Raw genomic sequence first — 26,363 nt, 5'->3', positions numbered from 1 at the left:
GCTCCCAACGCTCATAGGAACTCTATGAGCGTTGGAAGCAGCGCGGGCCATTCAGCACAGCTCACCATGCTACAAAAGTCTATCAAGCTCAGTATCCTGTTTCAACAGTGTCCAAAACAGGTCACAAGTACATGGCAAGATCCCAAAGAGTATGTCCATTTCTTCTTTCTTACACACAGGACTACACAGTGATTTTCTTAAATCTACCTGGCTAATATTTGTTTATGAACTTGGCTTCCAGAAACTAGCTGTCTTCTGGCAACAGCTTCCACTGCTTAGTTATGCACCGAGCGAAAAATATTTTCTCTGATTTGTATAGAATGTTTGGCCTACTAGTTTCATGAAATGTCCCATCATGTTATCATTATTTTTGAAAGGCTACGTAAATAACCATTCCCTATTTACTTGATCCACTGCATTCAATGTTGACCAAAGGAGGAATACGTATTATAAATATTTGTATCAAACTTGTATGTAAGCATACCACGATCAGGCCATTCTCAATAATATATCACATAGTGTTCTGTTAATTGATAATAACCCCCCCCCCCTTTTACTAAACCATAATAGCGGTTATTAGCGCTGGGAGCCGCGCTGAATACTCTGTGCTGTTCCCGACGCTCATAGCAACTCTATGAGCGTCGGGAGCAGCGCGGAGCATTCAGCCTTTGTTTTTCCATCATCTTGGTCCCAGTTTCTCTTTCTGCTTTTTGTCTTTCTTCTACTAATTCTCTTTCCAGTGTCTGCTGTCCGTTTTTTCTCCTCTTCTCTCTTGTTCCATTGCCTCCTTATGCCTGTCTCCAACATATTGATTTTTCCCTTTCAGCTTTCTTAACTTTTTCTTTTCTTTTTTGCCTCTGTCCACTCAAATATTGCTCTCTTTCTCACCCTTCTTCTTTTTAAATTTTCAGCTACCTCTCTATTCTCCATCTCCTCTCAGTCCCTAGCTCTCCCATTTCCTATCTCACTCCTTTCTCAACCTCCTATTTCCTTCCATCTACTCCCATTACCACATTTCTACCACTGTACTCACTGTTCTCTCACTCATCTTGTCATCTCCCTTTTGACCTCATCCACATGGCTCACCACTTTCAGATTCCCTCTCCCTCTTTCCACTGGTCAGGCTATATCTCCCTGTCCCTTTCTCTCCATGCCCTGCCTAGCATCTTCTTATCCCAGCTCTCTTTCATCCTGCCCTCCCATGGGTCCATCTCTCCTCTTCTCTCTCCATGGTCCAACATTTTGTTCCCTCTCTTTTCTGTTGTTCTTCTTCTCTCCCCCCCCCTTGATGCTGAAGAATGAGATGGAAGAAAAAAGAGATGTGTAGTTTTGAGAATTTATATCTGCTGTCTATATTTTGCACTGTTCAGAAATAAATTAATTTCTTTCTATTTCTCTGGTGATATACTGCATGTAGAGTTTGGTATCTTAGGATTTTATTTGTATATATTAGTACTTTTAGTTTGTGGTCCTGTATTTGCATAGGGGTTATCTGTGTTCTGCATGTGTTACTAAGGCAAGGTGTTCTGGTAGGAATGAATGTTGAGACAACTTGTAATCTCCATGCACTTTGGCTTAAAGTCAAGAAAGAATATCCTGAAATTGCCACAAAAGCACTGAAAACCCTGCTTCCATTACCAACATTCTATCTTTGTGAAGTGGGGTTTTCTGCAGTGACAGCAACTAAAACGAGATTACAGAGTAGACTGGACATAAGGAACACACTTCGGGTTTTACTGTCTCCCATCATCCCCAGATGGGACTGGGACCATCTAATTGCAGGGGAAACAAGCTCAGGGCTCCCGCTGATTCTGCTTTATGATGATTTGAATTAATCTCATATATTGTATATATGACAATGTAATAATAATTGAAATAAAGTGCATAAAATAAAATGTAATAATTGCATTTATATTATATATGCAATAATCAAATTAAATATTATAGACTTTATTGATTATGTGCTTGAATTTCTTTCCCCGCCCCCCCCCTCTCACCCCCAATCAGTGGAAAAGTTGTCTTGCATGAAACTGGACCATGGTGCAAGAAAGGTTGGGGACTGCTGCATTAAAGGCTCCTTTTACTAAGCTGCGATAGCATTTTTAGCATGCGCAGAATTTTAGCGCACGCTAAACCCGCACTATGTGGCTAGAACTAATGCGAGCTCATTGCTGGCGTTAGCGTCTAGCGCGTGCAGCAATTCTGCATGCGCTAAAACCACTATCACAGCTTAGTAAAAGGAGCCCTAAGTTACAATAATCTAATTATATCCTAAAATGTACCTGGTTACTAAGGCCAAATTAGAGTTAGATATGTAGGGAGCCATTCTATAATTTGGTGTGAAAAGTAGGCACCACAATGGTGTGTGCTTAGAGTCTTTATCTGCTATCATTTTCTATCTTTCTATATTGAATATCTTATTTTATTTTATTTCTATTATTGTCTCATAAATATCTGGCTCACCAAAGTAGCTATTCAAAGTTTTGGTTCTATTCACTCTCTAGAGTCAAAAATCATCTTGGCTGCATTTGTTATTTGTTGAAATGTATGGTTAACGAAATGGTAAAAACTGGATTATTTGTACATGCCTGTCTTGAAGCAAAAATGCATCTGAATATATTCATGAAATCAATTTCTGCCTCCCTGGCATTTTTTTTAAAACTTGTTTCCTTATACGAATACTGAAGTCACTAGTGCTGACAGTAGCAGTAAAAGAATAACAGACATCTCATTCATAGTGGTCTCAAGAGATATTTTTCAAGGTTTGTTGACAGCAAAGAGTATATAATGGCATTGGCATAAATATTAACTATTATCTGTTTCTTCACAGAAAATGTCCCGCAAAACCAGAAGTGTTGTCAATTCCATGGACAAGCAAACGCTCAAATCGAAGACTTCAGAGGAATAACAGCGTATCTCCAAACAGCCCACAATTTAACATTCTCACCTCAGGTTTGTTTGGATTTTTTTTTTTTTTTTTTTGGGGGGGAGAGGGTTCTTTAAATATACAGTATGTTCTACATGATATAAAACAATTTAGGGGTTGATATTCAAAAGGGTTTTAGCTGGAAAACTGCTGAACTAGCCAGCTGCTAATATTCAGCGGCACTTAAGTGAATATAACCCATAACAGGCCATTTCCATGCCAGCTAAGTTAGGGGCAGACTTAGGACACAGCAGCAACTTAGGGCTCCTTTTACAAAGGTGCGCTAGCAGTTTTAGCGTGTGTGCTAGCCGCTACGGCCTCCTTTTAAGCGCTATCTGAAAAAGTACCGCCTGCTTAAAAGGAGGCCATAGCGGCTAGCGCATGCTAAAACCGCTAGTGCACCTTTGTAAAAGGAGCCCTTAGTCGGTTAGCCACCAGCTAAGCAAACGTATAAAGTTAGGACCGAAAAACACCTGTCCTAACTTTACATGTCAAATTAACTGGGAACCAATGTTAACATAAGAACATAAGAGTAGCCTTACTGGGTCAGAGCAATGGTCCATCTAGCCCAGTATCTTGCCTTCACCCTGGCCAATCCAGGTCACAAATACCTGGCAAAACCCCAAATAGTAACAACATTCCTTGCTATATCAATCCCAGGGCAAGTAGTGGCTTACCCTATGTCTGTCTCAAAAGTAGACTATGGATATTTCCTCCAGGAACTTGTCCAACCCTTTTTTTAAAAAACAAACAAACAGCTATGTTAACCCCTCTTACCACATCCTCTGGCAATGTGTAATAATTATTTTTGGGCATTCTTAGCTCCAATTGCAAACATCCTATTTTAGGCGGTTATGATCTGCAGATATGTCAGTTTTTCAGGTCATTTGAGGTTCTTCGAGGGAATAAAAATCTTTTCACAGTGCAGGTACTATTGCTGGTTACCTTTTCTAGTTGAATAAAATATTTGTGCAACTGAAGAATCAGCTTCGAAAAGGCACAAACATAGAATGGATGATCTAAGCGTAGCAAATAGTGTGATTAAAAAAAGCATTAAGGGTAGTGGAGGTTTTCCGATATTTATCCAATAAACACCTGTTTGTTTTGCATTATTTATTTTCTAATAAATTATACGAGGACGCACAACATATAATAAGTTCATATAATGATTCAAACTGTTGTGTGATCGTGGCACTGAGGTACCTTCTCTTCAAACCCAGCATGCACCCAAAAAGAGGGAGAAAAAGCCTCCAACTGATGTAGCTAAGTCCTTGAACGTGCCTCCGGGTGACTTTGCCCTTTTCTAAACCTGAGCTGTTCTGTGAGGGAGTTTTTTGCCAGTGGAAGTATCAAAAGCAGTTTTGTGGGCTTGAAAAGGAATGTTTGTATTGTATATGATTGTTTAAAATTTGGTGTAAGTAACCTGAACCCATGGCTAGCCCAAATGATACTCGAGGCCCCCACTTACCTCGGCTTCAGAAAATTACTTAAAACTCACCTATTCAGCAAACAAGACCCTTAACTGCCCCCCCCTCCTACAATAACACTTCACTCCCCCTGCTCTTCTCCTTCTTCACGATATCTTCCCTTTTTCCCTATCTTCTACATCCTCTGTCAAGTTCGATTAATAGCTGTAATTCTGATAAATTGTTGTAAATCTGCTTGTCAACGCGGATCCTAATATAATTGATGTAAACCGCCTAGAACTCGCTGGGTATGGCGGTATATAAGAATAAATTATTATTATTATTATTTATCCTTGGTATCTTTTGATATTGTAAACTCTTAAATTTATAAATAAATTTTTAAAAAAAGCAGTTTTGATTTGTGCCTTTTGGTTCTATATTGTTACATTAGTCTGAGGCTTTTTCTCCCTCTTTTTGGGTACATGCTGGGTTTGAAGTGGTACCTCGGTGCCACGATCACACAACATTTTGAATCATTACATGAACATATTATTTATTTTCTGCATTGCGTGTATATTTTACCAGTGTTTCAGTTAAAACCAGTGGTGAAAATTCAGCATAAACAGCTCCCACATGTGGGAGGGTCCTGTCAAGAAGGGAGCTCAGCGACATCTCACTGCAGAGATAGAAACAGAGCCTGGCAAATATTACTTACTTAAGAAAAAAAAAATCCCACACTGCCTCCCACCAGCTTTATTTAATTACTTCTACCAGCTCCCTGGCAGCAGAAAAGCATCTCATCTTCCACTGTTGAACCAAAATTCTGTGATAAAGGCAGTGAAATTATATGTGTATTATTACACAACTTCAGCCCAACCGTGAGAGATGAAGTACGTAAGTGTTCTCCAGCTGCCAGTCAGCCTAGTGGACTTGCATTTGAAGAAAGTTGGTGAGAGGTGGCATGGCTAAAATTAATGTTTGCTGAATTCTGCTGCCTACTCATCAAAAACTTGAGGAAGAAAGAGGGATGGAGAGGAGTCCTCCTCTCCCACCACCCTGGATCAGTGGGGGATCCTCACCAAAACTGTGTTTGGGGGCCCTTCATTTCAACAACTTAAAACAAAATTGGAAGACCAGTACATGCACATAGATACAAATGCATTCATACTGACAAACATGTGTAAATATATACAAATAAATAAAGGGCTCTAGCAAGAAATGTCTTTTTAAAAAAATCAAAAACAGAATAATTATGTTTGTCATCATTTACATATGCATAGGCTTGCAGCAAATACACCGTGTTTTTCTCAAGAAGGAAAATTAGAGTTACAAGCTAAGTATGAATTCTTCTCCTTCCCATCAGTCGTCATAACTAACTCTGGTTTTACTTTTCATATTTCCCAAAGGTTTGTTAGAGGAAGACAATCAGTGGATGACCCAAATAAACAGACTCCAGAAGCTAATTGACCGACTTGAAAAGAAGGTACAGAATCTCTTTTTCTAGCAAAAATCAAAAGCTAATCTTAAAATTGCTAATGTACATTTTACTAAAATGTAAGCATATCATCCTTCTGTCTAATCTGATTGGCAATCAGACTGCACAAAATAATAGTCTCTGATCCTTCTCTTCCTCCAAGTCTGTTCACCTTTTTTTTTTCCCTACCTCTTCCAAACTTTGGGCCTCTTTTACAAAGGCGACCTAAGCGTTTTAGTGCAGATGTAGCGCGCGCTGAATCAACGTACGCACTAACCGCTAATGTGTCCATAGGATAACATGCACGCGTTAGCGTTTAGCGCATGTATAGTGCTCGATAATAAATACCGCGCGTTAAAAAGCATAGCACACCTTTGTAAAAGACGGGGTTTGTCTCTTGTTCCTTCACCTTTATCTAATGTGTCTGTTCCTCTGCTCTCTATGTTACTTCTTCTGCCTCACTTCAGTATAGAAACCACAATTATTGAACTTCTAAGTGAAATACACTCAAACTTAGATGATGGTAAAATCGCTTTAGCAGTCTCCCTTGACCTCAATGCAGCTTTTGACTTAGTAGACCATTCCCTTCTCATTCAAAGACTATAAGATATTGGTTTAAGTCCTTCATCACGGATAGAATCTTTAAGGTTCATCGATTACGCATACACTCTTCATCTTATCCTTTGAAATGTGGTGCCCCCCTGGGCTCAATATTGTTTCCGTTCCTTTTCAATATTTTCATTAGTCCACTGGCCCTCTTAATCCAACAATTTGGTATTCGTTTTCATTTTTATGCTGGCAATATGTTGCTCCTTTTCCCCACTTTATCTAATTGCATTAATTTACATCCACTTCAAAACTGCTTGCAAAAAAATGAATCATTGACTTGAGTCTCATAAGTTGGTGCTCAGTACTTCAAAAACTACTGTTGTGGTTTTCAGGTCATTTAACAACTTCTTCCTGTCCTATTGTTCCTTGTGATTTTCCTATATAACCAGTTACACTACTCCCCCGAAATTCATGGGGGTTACGTTCCAGGAACCCTTGTCAATTTCAAAAAACCACGAATACGGTTTTTAGACAGGGGAGACAAGAGAGGGCAACTGGAGAGGCAGGAGAGGGCAGCCGGAGCGCCGGCGAGTGAAGGAAATCACTTGCTTTATGCTCCGACCGCCTCTTCCTATACTAAAGTCGGGTCTTACCAATCAGGAGCTGCTTTGACAAGCAGCTCCTGATTGGTAAGGCCTGACTTTAGTACAGGAAAAGGTGGTCAGAGCATAAAGCAAGTGATTTCCTTCACTCGCCGGCACTCCGGCTGCCCTCTCCTGCCTCTTCAGTCTCCCTCTCCTGTCTCCCCTGCCTAAAAACCTGCCTGGTCATTTGCGGTCGGAAAATACTGCGAATGACCAGGACCACGAATCGCCGACTGCTAATTTGCATGGGAGCACTGTACTTTTAAATATTTGGATATCATGTTAGACTCAGAACTATCATTTAAACAATATCTTTCAAAAAGGTTTTCACATCCTGAGATGTCTCTGCTCGGTACACCACATTTTTGATTTTCAGTCACTACATACTCTTCTCATTTCATTACTTTTCACTGGGATGGATTATTGTAATGTTGTTCTTGCAGGCCTTCCTCAATATCAAATTAAGCACCTTCAACTTTTTCTGAATAATGCAGCCAGATTATTATTCAGTGCTAAAAGATCTAATCACATTATACCTTTTCTGAAACTTTGACTAACTTGGTTTCGTTGTCTACTGGCACCTAAGACTGTTTAGGTACTGCTAGGCACAATTCTATAAATGGCGTCTAATGGATGATTGACAATTATGCTCAATTGTGCCTACAAATCAGGCGCTGTTTATAGAATCAGGACCTTAGTGAAGAGTTTCAATTAAAAATGAATGAATTCTTTCAAATTAATACATTGGAAGAAACCTCCATGGAAATTTTATGGGATGGCTTTAAGGCGACCATGAGAGGTAATATTATATCATATTCGGCATATATTAGGAAACAACTTAAAAAACAATTTTCTAATTTGGAAAAAGAAATTAAGAATCTAGAGTCTAAATTGATTGATAAATGGGAGCAAAGTACTCTGCAGGCTCTATTAAAAGCAAAAGGTAAATATAATGAAATCTCTTCAAAATTAGTAAGGAAAGATTTGTTTTCCCGGCAGACTCTGTATTATGGAAACTCAAATAAGGCGGGAAAATTATTAGCAAATTATCTTAAAGCAAAGAAAAGAAGAACAAAAATTAAAGGATGAGAAAGGTGATACACATACTCAAATTGGAGATACTTTAAATCAATTCTTAAATTTTTATAAAGACTTATACTCTTCTGAGCCTTATGCTAATAGAAGAAAGGATGGATTAGAATTTTTGAAATTACGGTAATTAATGGTCCGAAAGTTCCTGAACATATTAAAAGAAGTTTAGAGGAGCCTATATCATTAAAAGAATTAGGATCAGCATTGAAATCTCTTAGAGTTGGATCCGCTCCAGGTGGTGATGGTTTCACAGTAGAATTTTATAAATCATTTCAAGTTACCCTATTACCTCATCTATTAAATTTATATCAGTCTCAACTTACTAAGAGTTGCATTACAGGTACTATGGCAGAATCATATCATTGACTATAGTTTTACCAAAGCCAAATAAAGATCCCATATTGGTTTCAAATTACAGGCCTATCTCATTAATCAATGTAGATGGAAAACTTTTGGCTAAGACATTGGCTTTACGCTTAGCCAAGGCTCTCCCTTTTATTATTGATACGCACCAAACTGGATTTGTTGCTAGGAGACACTCATCTAATAACACAAGATTGGCTTTTCATATGTTAAATTTAACAAAAGCCATGAAAGATCCTGCTTTTTCTGTGTCCTTGGATGCAAAGAAAGCCTTTGATCGAGTGGAATGGACCTTCATGTATCAAGCTATGGAATGGTTTGGAATTGGTTCAGGATTTATACAAATGATACAAACATTGTATAGCTCCCCTGTTGCAAAATTGTATATTAATAATAATTTTTCAGAATGCTTCAATTTGCGGAGGGGTGTCACACAAGGTTGTCCCTATCTTCTTTGCTTTTTGATATTGTTTTGGAACCCTTGTTATTAGCTATTCAGCAAGTAAAGGAGATACAGGGTATTCCTTATTCAGATCGGGAATACAAAGTCTCTGCTTATGCAGATGATATATTGCTTCATTTGAGAAATCCAGAAACAACCATTCCATGCTTACTTGAATTGATTGAGAAATTTGGAAAATTTTCAGGGTATAAGATAAATTGGAGTAAATCTGAAGTTCTTCCACTAAATGTGTATTGTACAAAAGGCTTGTTTTATTCATTTTCTTTTGTATGGAAGGAAGGTGGATTAAAATACTTAGGAATTTGGATAAAAAATACGCTGGAAGACACAATGAAAGAGAATGAAAAATTTTTATTGCAGAAGGTAACATTAATGTGCGAGCAATGGAATCCATTACATCTGTCTTGGTGGGGGAGAATTCAAACTATTAAAATGATGATATTGCCTGTGGTTTGTTATCAGATGGGAATGTTACCAGTTTTTTTTAAGGGGTCCTTTTATAAAAAGTTAAACAGTATTCTTACAAAATTTGTTTGGCTGAACAAAACTCCTAGAATTGCTTTAGTGTCTTTACAAAAACCAATTGCGGAGGGTGGGGTAAATTTTCCAAATTTCTATAGGTATCATCAAGCCTATATTTTACGCCAGGGTATATATTGGGTCCTCCCAGTGCTCATTGATAATACCCCAGACTGGTTGTGGTTAGAATGGCGACTCATGTTCCCTCTATGTTTATGTCATGTTCTTAGCATTAAAATGCCTAGCTTGTATAAAGATAACAGAATATTTATGGATACATGGAAAACTCAGCGATATGTTAGTAATTTAACATCTATTCCAATCTATAAATCAACAAATCAAACTATATGGTTAAACTCCAAGATTCAAATTGGCGGATTTAAGGTCATCTGGAAGCATTGGATGATAGCAGGTATACGGATTTTTGGTGATGTTATTTCAAATGGTAAACTGCTTGATTTTTCACAGCTGCAACATAAATATGGTCTTAATAAATCACAAAGCTTTAGATGGTTGCAACTGAAGCAGGCCATTCAGGCAGGGTTCCCTGATTGGAAAAATCTTAATACGCAATATAGTTTAGAATTTTTATGCTTTCAGGTGGACTTCTTGGGACACCAGGCCACACAGAGGTATAAATTGATAAACGGATTTGTAAATAAGAAACCTAAAACTGGACATTTGGAGCATTGAGATCAAGCATCAAATTGCTGCATCTCAATGGCCACGAATTTGGTTTTGGAGAATGAGATGTACAGTGTCCGCATCTATGAGACAAATTTGTTTTTTCCTTTTACATAGAACATTTTGGACCCCAGTTAGATTACAGAAGTTAAATAGCTCTAAGTCTAATAGATGCTGGCATTGTAATCTTGAGATTGGGACATTAGATCATTTGTTATACTATTGTCCCCTTATCTTGACCTTTTGGAAATCAATCTGGACCCAAATAAATTGTTTATTAGAGAATCCTGTGGCTTTGTCGTATGACACAATTCTATTTGGTATGTCAATGAGAACAAAGAGCCAAATTTCATCAAACAATAATAAGCTTTTATTGATTATGACAGGAATCGCCATACAACATATCACGCATAATTGGAAAAATTGGAGCAGGCTTAATTACAGTTTTTGGTGGAACTCATTCTGTCACATCTATAAGATGGAGAGAACATTAGCCATATAAAAAGGGAATTATAAAAAATTTAAAGAGATATGGGGGCCATTGACAAATTGTTGTAATGAATAGATACAATTTTTCCATTATAAGTACAATACAAGTGAAGGGATGGGAGGGGGAAATTTTGAATTTTATTAAATGATTCGATCAGTAAAAAAGAATATTTCATAGGATATATTTGATTGCATATGTTATGGTAGGGTTGGGAGGGAAGGGGTTAAATTTTATGTATTATTGTTAAATATGACAGAAATTCAAGTGATGTATTTAATTTCAATTATCAATTTATTGATACACTTCTTGTAAGATGTAAAAATGAATAAAGATTTTTATATATATATATATATATATATATATATATATATATATTTATATATATAAAAAAGGACCAAGATTCAAGTTGAGTATCTATTTTTGGCTGTAAATTCAGGTGTCTGTAAACCAGCTGAAAATAGGCACCTAAATGTTAGGCCCGTTTACTAAGCTTAGCATGGCTAACAGACATTAGAATGCACTAAGAGGCTGATTTTTCGAACCATGTATCCCAATTTTAGGCAGTGGTAGGCATCCTACTTCCATCCAGCAGCCAATCTGGATGCACATTTTTAGAAAAAAATGGTGCTGAGGATGGATGCCTGCAAGAAAGGCATCTGTGGTACATCTACAGAGACGTGCAGGTATGCTTAAGCACACCTAAGGTGGGGCATAGGCGTGGTTTCACCCGGAAATGCCCTTGGGAGGACTTAAGCGTCGGTACACGTCTCCGTAGATAGGAGACACACACCTTAAATGTAGGCCTGCAAAATTCTAGTCTACATTTAAAACATCTGTCTGGGAGTGGAGACCCAACTCTGAATAGGACGCCGTTGCATGCCTGATAACGTGATTGGCGGCTTTGACACCGGTGGCCTATATAGAATCAGGTCCTAAATCCTACACATCCTATTTTATACCTAAGGGCCACATGCACATAGCGCATGCTAATGTCTGTTAGCCATGCTAAACTTTAGTAAAGGGGCACCTTTGGCTCCTAGCTTAGGCATCAAAATACAACTGCAGAGTTGTCGCAAAATATTGCACTTTAAGCTTTTTTAAGTTTGCATGCCTTGTTCTAGAAATATTGGAATTTGTTTCAAATTGAATCCATACACAGGACAACTAATATTAAATATTATAAGTGCTGTCTCTTTGGCCAGTGCCTAAATGTATAAACAAATTAAAAATCTTAAGCCAGTGACCAATGATTTTAAAAAGAAAAAATTCTTCTGCATATATGACCTACTTATACCCTATGAAAGCCTATTAAATATTCAGTATGCAAAATTTGTTGGATTGGCTCAGATTTATTTGCATTATTTTGTTTTTCTTGATCACATAAGGAGCTTAAACTTGAACCACTTGAAGAAGAAATTTTGGAAGGAAGCACAAAACCTGTAAGTGTATTTATTAAATAACATTTTTTAAAACGTTGGCTTCCCATATCTTATTTTCCCATACCCCTTGTTTTCATTCCATTTTAAGGCATAATGCACTCTGAGTTCTGCACAAATATTAGAGGGGTTAAAGGATCAAACTAAAAAGTAATCCCATGACTCATCAAAATTATTGCTTTGAATATGCAGCATCAGCTAAATGATTCCTAGATGCTACTTAGAATGTTCTTTTGAGATTCATGCAATAAAATCATGTTAATACAATTTTTGTGTATGCAAGCTTTATAAATGTTCATAGTGGTCTGGCAAAAGTGCTATTAACCTATTAAAACACAATCATTTTGGCAAATTTAACATCTAACTAGGGAATCAGTGCCCCTTTTACAAAGCTGGGGTAGCAATTCCCATGCTGCAAACCTGACATAGCCCATTCAATTTCTATGGGCTGCATCACATAGTAACATAGTAAATGACGGCAGTCTGCCCAACCGTACACTCTATATAAATTAATGATTTAATTTAAATTGTTCTTTTTCTTAGGTATTTCTGTGTTAGAAACCCAGAGCTCTTCCTGGTACTGTGCTTAGGTTCCATCTACTGGAGTCTTCGTCAAACCTCACTCCAGCCCATCTAAACCATCCCAGCCATCGAAGCCCTCCCCAGCCCATCCTCAACTGAATGGCCATATATGGGACACAGACTGTGCAAGTCTGCCCAGTACTGGCCTTAGCTCTTCAATATATACCATTATTTTCTGATTAGAGATCCTCTGTGTATATCCCATGCTTTTTTGAACTCTGTCACCGTTTTCCGCTCCCTTGGGAACTCATTCCAAGCATCAACCACCGTCTCCGTAAAAAAGAATTTCCTAACATTACTCTTGAGTCTACCACCCCTCAACCTCAAATTATGCGTTCTGGTTTTACCATTTTTCTTTCTCTGGAAAAGATTTTGTTCTATGTTAATGCCTTTCAAGTATTTGAATATCTGAATCATATTTCCCCATCCCTCCTCATACATCTTTTGGCGCAAACCTCCTACCATTTTCATCACCTTTCTCTGGACCGCTTCAAGTCTTTTTATGTCCTTCGCCAGATACGGTCTCCAGAATTGAACACAATACTCCAAGTAGTGCTTCACTAATGATCTGTACAGGGGCATCTTCATCTTCTTTCTTCTACTGGTTACACCTCTCTCTATACAGCCTAGCATCCTTCTGGCAACAGCCACCACCCTGACGCACTGTTTCTTTGTCTTTAGATCTTCAGACACCATCACCCCCAAGGTCCCTCTCCCCATCCATGCATAATAGCCTCTTACTTCCAGCACCTATAGCTCCTTTTGATTTCTAATATCCAAATGCATTACTCTGCACTTCTTTGCATTGAATTTTAGTTGCCAGATATCATCGGCATCACGGAAACATGGTGAAATGAGGAAAACGTCTGGAACACTGTGCTACCGGGATACAAGCTATACCGCAAAGACAGAGTGGGTCAAAAAGGTGGGGGCATTGCCCTGTATGTCAAAGAGGGAATAGAGTCTGCTGGAGAGAACATGCCAGAAACAAAGAATAAGTTAGAATCTCTATGGGTCAAAATTCCGGGAACAAATGGAACAGTGTTTACTAACGACCCCCAGGGCAGTCTGAAGAAATTGATGAGATTAAACACAACTGCAAAGGAGGAAATGCAGTTATCATGGGTGACTTCAATTACCCGGGGATAGACTGGAACCTAGGCACCTCCGGCTGCAGTAGGAAAACCACATTCCTGGATGCAGTGGGCGATTGCTTCCTGGAATAACTTGTCAAGGAAAACACGAGAGGAAATGCAATTCTCGACTTACTTCAAATGGACTACAAGGATCGGCACAAGATGTAGAAGTAGAAGGGACGCTGGGAAGCAGTGATCATAATATGATCTGCTTCAACCTGGACATGGGGGTGAAACAACAATCCAGAATGACGGCCACGCCGCTGAACTTCCGAAAAGGGAATTACGAAGAGATGAGACTCATGGTGGGGAAGAAAATTAAGAAAAGGATAGGTGCTGTAATAACATTGGAGCAAGCATGGTCCCTTTTCAAGGACACAGTCACCGAGGCGCAAAATCTATATATATCGCGAGGAAAAAGGAACCGGCCTGGCTCACTGTTGTGGTGAAAGAAGCGATCAGAAACAAGAAGATTTCTTTTAAAATATGGAAAAGGTCAAAAACAGATGAAAACTGGAAAAAGCACAAGCAACATCAATGCAGGTGCCATAAGGCTGTAAGAGGGGCCAAAAGTGACTACGAGGAAAAAATGCCAAGGAGGCAAAAAACTTCAAGCCATTCTTTCGATATATTAAGGGGAAACGACCTGCAAAGGAAGTGGTGGGGCCGTTGGATGACCATGGAATAAAGGGAGTGCTAAAGGAGGACAAAGCCATAGCCGACAAACTGAACATGTTTTTTGCATCTGTATTTACAGAAGAGGATATACGCAACATACCGGAGGCTGACAGGCTATATCTAGGAAACAAAGACAGGAAACTGACTGGGTTGACGGTCAGTCTAAAAGAGGTATGCAGGCAGATTGACAGGCTTAAAAATGACAAATCCCCGGGACCGGATTGCATCCATCCGAGGGTAATCAAGGAACTGAAAGGGGTTATAGCTGAACTGCTTCAACTAATAACCAATCTGTCAATCAAATTGGAAGGATTCCGGAAGACTGGAAAGTGGCGAATGTTACGCCGATCTTCAAGAAAGGTTCGAGGGGAGATCAAGGAAACTGCAGGCCGGTGAGTCTGACCTTGGTACCGGGAAAGATGGTAGAGGCGCTGATAAAGTATCGCATCGTTGACCACCTTGACGGACACAATCTGATGAGAACCAGCCAGCATGGTTCAGCAAAGGAAGATCTTGTTTGACGAACTTGCTGCACTTTTTCGAGGAAGTTAACAGGCAGATAGACAAAGGTGACCCGATAGACATTGTATATCTGGATTTTCAGAAGGCGTTTGACAAGGTCCCGCATGAACGACTACTTCAAAAAATTGCGAGCCATGGGATTGAGGGTGAAATACACAAGTGGATCAAAAACTGGTTGGCAGATAGAAAACAAAGAGTGGGGGTAAATGGACAATACTCGGGCTGGAAAAGCATCACCAGTGGAGTGCCGCAGGGTTCAGTGCTTGGGCCTGTGCTCTTCAACATATTTATAAGCAACCTGGAAATTGGAACGACGAGAGAGGTGATTAAATTTGCAGTTGATACAAAGTTATTCAGGGTAGTGAAGATGCAGGAGGATTGCGAAGACCTGCAACAGGACATAAACACGCTCGAGAAATGGCCGCGACATGGCAAACGAACATGGACAAGTGATGCATATTGGTAACAAAAATCTTGTACATGAATACAGGATGTCTGGTGCAGTACTCGGAGAGACACCCCAGGCAAGAGACTTGGGAGTACTGGTCGACAAGTCGATGAAGCCGTCCGTGCAATGTGGGGCAGCGGCAAAAAGGGCAAACAGAATGCTTGGAATGATTAAGAAGGGGATCACGAACAGATCAGAGAAGGTTATCATGCCGCTGTACCGGGCCATGGCACGACCTCACCTGGAATACTGCATCTAGCACTGGTCGCCATACTTGAAGAAGGACACAGTACTACTCGAAAGGGTCCAGAGAAGAGCGACTAAAATGGTTAAGGGGCTGGAAGAGTTGCCATACAGTGAGAAATTAGAGAAACTGGGCCTCTTCTCCCTTGAAAAGAGGAGACTGAGAGGGAACATGATTGAAACCTTCAAGATAATGAAAGAGGAGACTGAGAGGGAACATGATTGAAACCTTCAAGATAATGAAGGGAATAGACTTAGTAGATAAAGACAGGTTGTTCACCCTCTCCAAGGTAGGGAGAATGAGAGGGCACTCGCTAAAGTTTAAAGGGGATAGATTCCGTACAACGTAAGGAAGTTCTTCACCCAGAGAGTGGTAGAAAATTGGAACGCTCTTCCGGAGGCTGTTATAGGGGAAAACACCCTCCAGGGATTCAAGACAAAGTTAGACAAGTTCCTGCGGAACTGGAACGTACGCAGGTAGGGCTGGTCTCGGTTAGGGCGCTGGTCTTTGACCTAGGGGCTGCCGTGGGAGCGGACTACTGGGCACGATGGACCACTGGTCTGACCCAGCAGCAGCAATTCTTATGTTCTTATTGGACCATTCCTCTAACTTTTGCAGATCCTTTTTCATGTTTTCCACTCCTTCCTTGGTGTCTACTCTGTTACAAATCTTGGTATCATCTGCAAAAAGACAAACCTTTCCTTCTAACCCTTCGGCAATGTCGCTCACAAACATATTAAACAAGATCAGCCCCAGCACCAATCCTTGATTGAAGAAGAGCAGATGTGGTCCTTATTCACAAAAGTGGTTGCAGAGATGAAGCGGGAATCTACAGGCCGGTAAGCCTCCCTTCAGTTATTGGAAAATTCCATTAACCACTAACCTCTGGCATCTATCTGTCAACTAGTTTCTAATCCGGTTCACCACTTTGGGTCTTAACTTCAGCCTGTCAAGTTTGTTCAAGAGCCTCCTATGAGGAACTGTATCAAAGGCTTTGCTGAAATCTAAGTAATTTACTTCTAGCATATGTCCTTGATCCAATTCTGTAGTCACCCAATTAAAAACTTAAATCAGATTCATTTGGCACAATTTACCTTTAGTAAAACTATATTGCCTCAGATTCTGTAACCCATTAGATTCTAGGAATTTCACTATCCTTTCTTTCAGCAACACTTCCATTGTTTTTCCAATAACTGAAGGGAGGCTTACCGGCCTGTAGTTTCCCGCTTCATCTCTGCAACCACTTTTGTGAATAAGGACAAACTGAGTGAATGGACAAATAAATGGCAGATGAGCTTCAATGTAGAGAAATGTAAAGTTATGCACATAGGGAAAGGGAACCCGATGTACAACTACACAATGGGGGGGGGGGGGGTGGTACTGGGGGAAGGCAACCTAGAAAAGGACTTGGGGGTTTTGGTAGATAGAACAATGAAGCCGGCAGCACAGTGCGCAACGGCCTCAAAAAAGGCAAACAGAATGTTGGGCATTATCAAAAAAGGTATCACTACCAGAACCAAGGAAGTTATCCTCCCGCTGTATAGGGCGATGGTGCGACCGCATCTGGAGTACTGCGTTCAGTACTGGTTGCCGTACCTTAAGAAGGATATGGCGATTCTCGAGAGGGTCCAGAGGAGAGCGACAAAAATGATAAAGGGCATGGAAAACCTCTCATATGCTGAGAGGCTGGAGAAGCTGGGGCTCTTTTCCCTGGAAAAGCGGAGACTTAGAGGGGATATGATAGAAACTCATAAGATCATGAAGGGTATAGTGAAGGTAGAGAGGGACAGATTTTTCAGACTAGCAGGGGCAGCAAAAACTAGAGGGCACTCAAAAAAATTGAAGGGAGATAGGTTCAGAACAAATGCTAGGAAGTTCTTCTTCACGCAGAGGGTGGTGAACACCTGGAATACGCTTCCAGAGGAGGTGGTAGAGCAGAGTACGACTTTGGGGTTCAAAAGGGGATTGGACGAGTTCATGAAGGACAAGGGGATCCATGGGTACAATTAGAGGGTTACTATACAGTACAGAAGGCTGTAAAGTAATAGAGTAGTAGAGTGATAGATCACTACAGGTCATTGACCTGGTTGGCCACCGCGGAAGCGGACTGCTGGGCATGATGGACCTATGGTCTGACTCAGCAGAGGCAATGCTTATGTGCTTATGCTCTTCTTCAATCTCCAAACAAATCTTTAATAGGACCCGCCAGAACCTCTCTGAGCTCCCTCAATATCCTGGGATGGATCTCGTCTGGTCCCATTGCTTTATCCACTTTCAATTTTTCAAGTTGTTCATAAATAATTTCTTCCATGAATGGTGCATTATCTACTCCATTCTTGTGTATAATTTTGCCAGACAATCTTGGTCCTTCTCCAGGATTTTCTTCCGTGAACACAGAACAGAAGTATTTGTTTAGTATGTTTGCTTTTTCCTCATCACTCTCCACATATCGGTTCATAGCATCTTTAGTCTCGCAATTCCATTTTTCATTTTTCTTTTCACTAATATAACTGAAAAAAATTTGTCTCCCTTTTTTAAATTTTTAGCCGTTTATTCTTCCACTTGTGCTTTTGCCAAACATCTATCTCTCTCTTGGCTTCTTTCAGTTTTACCTGGTACTTCTTTCTGTACTCCTCTTCTTGAGTCTTTTTAAATTTCACAAACGCCAACTCTTTTGCCTTTATTTTCTCCGCCACTAGTTTGAAGAACTATATTGGTTTCCTTTTTCCCTTGCTTTTATTTACTGTATTGTATATACTCAAATATAAACCAAGATTTTGGGGCCAAAAATTGGCCCAAAAATGGGGGTCTCAGTTTATATTCAAGCCAATACCCAGTGCCCATCTGGTCCATCCTAGACTTGTTGCAGGCTTCCACCTGGCTGCCAGGCTCTGCACCCTGTCCCCCCTCCCTGCCCTATCCATTGTACCTCCTCTCTGCTGATATCCTGCATGTCGCCGCGCCTTCCATATGACCCACGTACCTGGAATCCCTAGTGGTACAGAGGTGTAGTGAGCAAGAGTGAGCTTTCTGCACTTCTGCCCCACTGCTAAGCCAGTCGCTGCTGCGAGTTCTGGTTTCAGCTGTACCGAGCAGGAGCATGCTGTGGGCACTGCTGCTCAGTGCTGAGAAGCTTCCTGAATGGCTCCTGCGAATTCTCGCGAGACTCGCCACAGCCATTCAGGAAGCCAGTCAGTGCTGAGCAGCTATGCCCAAAGCATGCTCCTGCTCGGTACAGCTGAACTGCCAGAACTTGAGGCAATGACCAACTCAGCAGTGGGGCAGGAGTGCGGAAAGCTCGCTCCTGCCCACTACACCTCTGGACCACCAGGGATTCCAGATACACGAGTCAAATGGAAGGTGTGGCGGTATGCAGGATATCGGCAGAGAGGAGGTATAATGAACAAGGCAGGGAGGGGTACAGGGTGCAGAGCCTGGGAGGGAGGGGGGACAGAGTGGGAGGGAGGGGGGACAGAGTAGAGAGCCTGGCTGGACAGGGACGGAAGGGGGTTGGGCGCAATGTCTGACAGGGGAGGGAGGGAAGGAGTCTGGGTGCAGTGCCTGGCAGGGGAGGGGGTGCTGTGTGCAGATCTTGGCAGGGCAGGGCACTTGAATATTAAGCCGCCCGTCTTATATTCGAGTCAACCATTTTTCTTCCTTTTTGGGAGGAAAAATGAGGCTCGATTTATATTCGGATCAACGTTTATTCAAGTATATACGGTATTCTCCTCACATAAAGGTCAGCAGACATTTTTATTGCTCCTTTCAACTTAAGACCACTGTTTTTCCACTTCTCTTATGTCCTCCCATCCTAACAGCTCTTAGAAACATGATGGCAGATAAAGGCCAAATGGCCTATCCAGTCTGACCATCAGGTACTTTCCCATTTTACTAAAGTCCATACGTTTGAAATCTAGGACTTTGAGTTTTGTGTGGCCAGCCTCCACTATAGCTGTTACATCAAACCATACTGTTTGATGATTGCTACTTCCCAGGTGGGCACCCACTTGAACATTAGAGATACTCTCCTCATTTGTAAGGACCAGATCCAGTATCACTTTTTCCCTAGTGGGTTCTGTCATCATTTGTCTGAATAGAGTCTCTTGAAAGGCTCCACAATCTCCCTACTTTCTGATTCTGCAGATGGAACCTTCTAGTCCGCATCTGGCAGATTGAAATCACCCAACAGCAGCACTTCCTTTTTCTTTCCAAACTTTTGGATATCTGCAATCAGATCTTTATCAATTTGCTGCAATTGAGTTGGAGGTCTGTAGACTACATCCACATAGATAGCAGTTCCATCTTCTCTTTTCAGAGTGATCCATATCACTTCTTCCTCTCCCCAGGTCCCCTGCATTTCAGTCACTTGGATACAGTGGCGTACCTAGGGTATGTGGCACCCGGGGCCCATCATTTTTTGACACCCCCCCATGTAAAAAAAATATTTTTTGTAATGACCATGAAACGGAATAAATGGTCAGAATAGAAACAGGCAGTGAAAATTTTCTTATATTCCAAACATAACATAACATAAATTATGTCTGAATTGTCATGACATCAGAAGTACATATGGAGTAGTTGCAGGTGATGCTTGGGACAGTTCTGATTGTGTTAGTTCGGTTTTATGTGTTTTTTGAATAGAAGGGTTTTTATTTCTTTTTGAAGGTTTTGCAGTATGTGGTCGATGTCAATTGGTTGTAAGGTTGGGGGTCGAGTGTTGCAGCTCGAATGGCTAGGAGGTTGTCGAACAGTTTTTTTCTTTTGACGTTTTTGGTTGGAGGGTGTGTGAAGGGTGCGTGAGTTCTCCTATGTCTGTTTGAAGTGGATTGAATTATTTAGCTGAAGAAATTAGTTACCCCCTCATCCCACACACATTAATTCTCTTCCATTTTTGTTCCCATTATAAAAAACACTGATAAGTTCCCAGAAAAAAAATACATTAAAATAAGAAGTGAAAACAAAGGCCCCTACAGATGAGAACATAACATAAGAATAGCCTAACTGGGTCAGACCAATGGTCCATCATGCCCAGTAGCCCATTCTCATGGTAGCCAATCCAGGATACTAATACCTGGTCAAAACCCAAAGAGTAGCAACATTCCATGCTACCGATCCAGGGCAAGCAGACACTTCCCCCATGTCTTAATAACAGATTATGGACTTTTCCTCCAGGAATTTGTCCAAATCTTTCTTAAAACCAGCTACACTATCTGCTTTTACCATAACTTCTGGCCACTTCATTTTTAAGTTTAGATCTTTCCTTTCAAACAGAGACCTTGCTAGATGTCAAATACAGCACAAGGTAACTTCACATGGACTTAGCTGTGCAGGAAATGTGAATCTCTTCATACACCCACCATATAGTGCAAAAATGTGCAAAGGTCTGTTTTTTTCTTTCGATCACTACATAGCCTAATGCCACACAAGCAGCGCTGTTACAAACATATTCTGTAAGTCAATGCTAAGGATAACAAAGTTTCCTTCCTTGGACCAGAAGGAGATACTGATAAACTACTGGAAGAGATCCCAACACCAAAGACCCACTCAGTGTGTGAACCAATTGAGTGGAGTGGACTAACTGGGGGGTGGAAATGGGCCCGGAGTTTGCTCAGCAGAATTTCCCAGACCACCTCTTCCTCTCAACACATTGACACGCTGCCACCACCACCACTAGAAACACCTCACTGGGTAGGCCAGCTATGCTATAAACTTTATAAAACACATTATTATATTTTCTTATAAAGCACATATTTTAACTGAACTCTCTGACATCCTCAGCCTTTCCATTCACAAAAATAGAAGGAAGAAAAGTTCCCATTTCCTGCTATTTCATGTCCCCGGCCTATACAATATTTTTTTTCTGCAGACCCTTCAAAAGTCTGACCAAATCCTCGTTTCACTTGCATTATAAAGTACTGAGGATGCCATCTCTCCCCAATCCCAGGTCCTAAAGTCTAAAACAGTAGCGCAAACTAATGCTGCCAGATTCAGGAAAAAAAATTTCGATTCGATTCTGCCTATTGAATTGGTTTTTCAATTCGATTTTCCTGCCCAGTTGGGTGATTTTTTTCAAAACTCCTGGTGGGTTTTATAGCTTTTTCACCCCCTTTGGCTTCTCCTAACCACACTGGCGCTGTGGTGTAAATAAAATAAAGAAACAAAAAGGACTTTTCCTCTCTCTGTTAAATCCTAGCTCACGTTTGCAGTCCAACACCAGCTCTGTCAGGATACACATTTCAAATCTGACATGTTATAATCACAAAACAGAAAATAAAATTAATTTTTCTACCTTTTGTTGTCTGGTTATATTTCAAATCTTGTTGGTCCAAGGCTCTGGTTTTCTTCTGATAACTTGCTTGCCAGGGTCTCCTTCTTTCTTCTTTCTGCGTGCTAACCATCCATCTGCCAACTCTGTCCTCCCTTTCCATTTCCCTTCCCTCCCCAGGAAGTCTGGTATCTTTCCTTTTTTTCATCTCCCTCCACAGATCCACCTTTTCTTAACTACCCTTTCATCCGGCATCTCTCCCTCCTTCCCCACCACCCCAGAGTCCACCATCTCTCCCTTTCTTTTCCCAATTACCCTCCTATCCAGTATCTCTATCCCTCCTCCACACCATCCCTTGTGTCCAATTTCTCTCCCTTTCAGTTCCTCCCCTCCCTAAATCTCATGGTCCATCATTTCTCTCCCTCTCCTCTATTTTCAGACCCATTATTTCTTCATCCCCCCCCCAAAGTTTGGCACATGCACGTCTCTTTGAACACCCCCTTCCCTCCGTGTACTTCTAAACCAGGATCCCCCCAAAGGCCTGTCCCCCCTTAAAGGTCTGCCTGTCCCCCCTTGAAGGCCTGCACCCCCCTTGAAGGCCTGTCCCCCCATTGAAGGCCTGTCCCTCCCCCTTGCAGGCCTGTCCCCCCACCTTGAAGACCTGCCTGCCTGTCCCCCCCTTGAAGGCCTGTCCCCCCCTTGAAGGTCTGCACCCCCTGAAGGCCTGTCCCCCCCTTGAAGGCCTGTCCCACCCCCTTGTAGGCCTGTTCCCCCCCTTTGTAGGCCTGTCCCCCCCTTGAAGGCCTGCCTGTCTGTCCCCCCCCTTGAAGGCCTGTCCCCCCCTTGAAGGCCTGCACCCCCCCTGAAGTCCTGCACCCCCCCTGAAGGCCTGCACCCCCCCTGAAGGCCTGTCCCACCCCCTTGTTGGCCTGCCCACCCCCTTGTAGACCTGTCCTCCCTTGTAGACCTGTCCCCCCTTGAAGGCCTGCCTGCCCCCCCTTGAAGGCCTGTCCCTCCCACTTGAAGGTCTGCACACCCCCTGAAGGCCTGTCCCCCCCCCCTTGAAGGCCTGCCTGCCTGTCACCCCCTCCCCCTTGAATGCTAGCGCGTGTGGCAATCTAGCACGTGCTGTTCCATGCGTTAAGGCCCTAGCTTGGCTTTGTAAAAGGAGCCCTTTATCAACTCTGTGCCAAAAATATCATTCATTGAAAGCCTGGAGAAAGATGAATCTTGAGACTCTTCCAAAAATCCTATAGATCCCTAATAAAATGCATCAAGTTTGGTATGCATTCTGCCAGGCAAAAAGTGAGAATGCCCTGGCATGCATCACCTTTAGGTTGTCCATGGCCAGAGGGAATACGATTTGGAGAGCAGGCTGTAATTGGTCAATCAATATAGGGCTAGATTTAGTAAATAGCATCGGAAAAAAAATTAACACTCAACACTATTTTATAATGGGCACTCAAAGATGAGTTCTATGTCCATACTGAGTAAATATCCGACGGTGAATGTCCACAGGTTTCACTCCTTTTGCCCAAAGAAAGTGCACGGGCAAACTGTGAACAGTGAAAATTACTGTGCATTGCTACAAAATGAACTTACACCTGTAATTCGCAGCAAAAGAAGGTTGTCCAAAATAGAGAGTTGCACGGGGACAGAAATCCCACCCATCCCCGCCAGGATCCTCTCCATCCTCACCCGTCCCCATAAGGATCTTCTCCGTCCCCACCCGTCCCCGTAAGGATCTTCTCCGTCCCCACCCTTCCCCGTAAGGATCCTCTCTGTCCCCACCCGTCCCCGCCTGTCCCCATAAAAAACAGCAATTACTTCTGACAGGATCATCAATTCCACAGTTTTTTTTGTGTTTACGCTACTGTTTTCCTTGTGGAATCACTTTTACTAAGGCTGATGTGTCCATTATATTATATGGACGAACCCTGCTTCCAAAGCCTTCCATCCCCGTGGGAGTCCCTATGATGGCAGAAAACCCATGGGAGTCCCGTGGGTTGGGGGATTCCCGCGGGAACCCCGCGGGACCTGCGGGATACCCACAATCCCCGTTCCTGTGCAGACCTCTAGTCCAAAACAAGCTTGCTACACCATGACGATGGAGGTCCTCATACAGCTGCAGTGACAGAAGAGGCAGTTCAACAGCTTGGGTTTGAACATATTCTACATCCTCCTTACAGTACAGATCTGGTGCCTAGCGATTATCATATTCGGTCCACTGAAGGAGATGCTGATGAAGTAAAGGCTTCAGGAGCAGCCAAAAAAACTAGTTCTCTGCAGGAATGCAGAAGCTAGTTGAACGATACAACACATGTGTCGTCTTGTATGGGGACTATGTGGAAAAGTGATATGTGCAGTTGCTCACAATTACTTCTGTTAAAGTCATTAAATGTACAGTACTTTGTCTTTACTTTTTGATTTACCCTTCTATGTATGGGTTGCTTTTACTAACCTGCATATGCTTACTGCAGCTTAAAATGCCTTACTATAGGGTACACTCAGGCATCTTGTGGTAATTTTGGCATCTGCATGCAATTAGATTTTATTTTTTAGCATTGGGGGTGGAGATTAGACATATACTGCGTGCTACATCACCGCATGCTAACCAATTAGCGCATAAGCCCTTACTGCCCACAAAATAGGTAGTGGTAGGGACTCACATGATAATTGGAAAATTAGCAGATATTTATTAATTAACTCCCCCCCCCAATTATCAAGCCACATTAAGGTTTTCTATCACCGACTGCTGCGGTAAAAGCTCCAATGCTCATAGGAATTCTATGAGTGTCAGAGCTTTTACCACAGCGGCCAGTGATAAAAAAACCTAATGCGGCTTGATAAAAGGGGGGGGGCGAAAACAGAAAACTTGGTCATTTTACCCATGTGGTATAAAAGGTGCTTAGTGCTTGAGAATGACCCATGTAAGCGTACACTCAGGTAATGTTGTACCACAGTTAGGAAAAAGGGCCCCTATACAGTGGTACCTCGGTTTACGAGTGCACCGGTTTGCGAGTGTTTTGCAAGACGAGCAAAACATTTGCAAAATCGGTGCCTCAGAAACCGAGCATGGCTCGATTTACGAGCACCCCCCCCCCCACGCAATCCGGCACCCCCCCCTGTGATCCGGCACCCCCCCTGCCTCGAACCGGCACCCCCCCCCCGCCACAATCCGACCCCTCCCCGACACGATTGGGCACCCTCCCGCCACGATCCGAACCCCGCCCGACACAATTGGGCACCCCCCCGCCGCTTCTTACCCTCATCTGGGCACTCTTGAAAATCGGCCTTCTCCTCTGCTGGGCCTTGAGCATCTGAGCATGCTCAAGGCCTACGAGTTCATCAGATGCTCAAGGCCCAGCAGAGGAGGAAGCCGATTTTCAAGAGTGCCCAGATGAGGGTAAGAAGCGGCGGGGGGGGGGGGTGCCCAATGGTGTCGGGGGGGATGTCGGATCGTGTCGGGGGGGTGCCCAATCGTGGCGGGAGGGGTCGGATTGTGGCGGGGGGGTGCCCAATCGTGGCGGGGGGGTGGTCGGATCGTGGCGGGGGGTGCCGGATCGCAGGGGGGGTGCCTGATCGCAGGGGGGGCCTTCGAGGGGAGCAATGCCGGTTCTCGGGGGGGGGGGGAACGCATCAAAGCGAGTTTCCATTATTTCCTATGGGGAAAATCGCTTTGCTAAACGAGCATTTTGGATTACGAGCATGCTCCTGGAACGGATTATGCTCGTAATCCAAGGTACCACTGTATATGTATTGGATAAATGTTCATTCACATGACTAATGTTAAATTGTGTATCTTGACCAGCAACATATAATGATCGTTCAGCGTCAGCTGTCAGTGCTGGAAGAAGAAATGGAAGAATTCCGGCTTGCTCTGAAACAATATGTGGAGTCTGTCTCATCTCAGACTGAATGTTTACAGTATGTACCATGGCAGTTCTACAATGTACTACTTTCTAAACTGTTCCACTCAATTTCAATTGTTTATGTCTCAAAAGGTTATTTGGTTAGCTTTACCATATACTACAGGGATTCTGAGAAGGCAAGAGAAACTAGCCCCCTCTTCCATTAAACTGCACTAGAAGTTTTTAGCACAGAGAGCTGCGCTGAATGGCCCACGCTGCTCCCGACGCTCATAGGAACTCTATGAGCATCAGGAGCAGCACAGGCCATTCAGCGCGGCTCCTCACACTAGAAAACTGCTAGCGCAGTTTAATAGAAGAGGCCCTAGGGCTGTGGAGTCAGTAAATAAAACCTTCGACTCCGACTTGTATTTCCACTTCGACCAACTCTGATTCTGTCTCCTTTATTTATATACAAGTATCTGTATAGGAAATGCAATCATCAAAGAACTTGATATCAAAATATATTCTAAAAGTAAAACATATCCTGAAAAAATTGGTTAATCAAATTATTCTCTGTGAAAAATTTTTTTA

General features: G+C 42.1%; 1 protein-coding gene across 7 annotated transcripts in view; it reads left to right on the top strand.

Moving 5' to 3' along the window:
* The window catches only part of NECAB1 (N-terminal EF-hand calcium binding protein 1), a 319,716-nt gene that overhangs the window by 272,131 nt on the left and 21,222 nt on the right, over window positions 1-26,363 (top strand). For all 7 annotated transcript variants that reach the window (XR_004538301.1, XR_004538300.1, XR_004538299.1 and 4 more), the window contains 4 exons: window positions 2,831-2,952; window positions 5,739-5,815; window positions 11,996-12,049; window positions 25,733-25,848. Coding sequence is in view for 1 of the 7 variants with exons in the window: in XM_033933237.1 (XP_033789128.1) it covers window positions 2,831-2,952; window positions 5,739-5,815; window positions 11,996-12,049; window positions 25,733-25,848 (369 nt within the window). In the remaining 6 variants the exon portion in view is untranslated. The remainder of the gene's footprint in view (window positions 1-2,830; window positions 2,953-5,738; window positions 5,816-11,995; window positions 12,050-25,732; window positions 25,849-26,363) is intronic.

Source organism: Geotrypetes seraphini, chromosome 2, assembly GCF_902459505.1.
Source record: "Geotrypetes seraphini chromosome 2, aGeoSer1.1, whole genome shotgun sequence".
Lineage (NCBI taxonomy): Eukaryota > Metazoa > Chordata > Amphibia > Gymnophiona > Dermophiidae > Geotrypetes > Geotrypetes seraphini.
The sequence above is the reverse complement of the archived record's forward strand: the minus strand, read 5'-3'. Positions and strand labels throughout refer to the sequence as shown.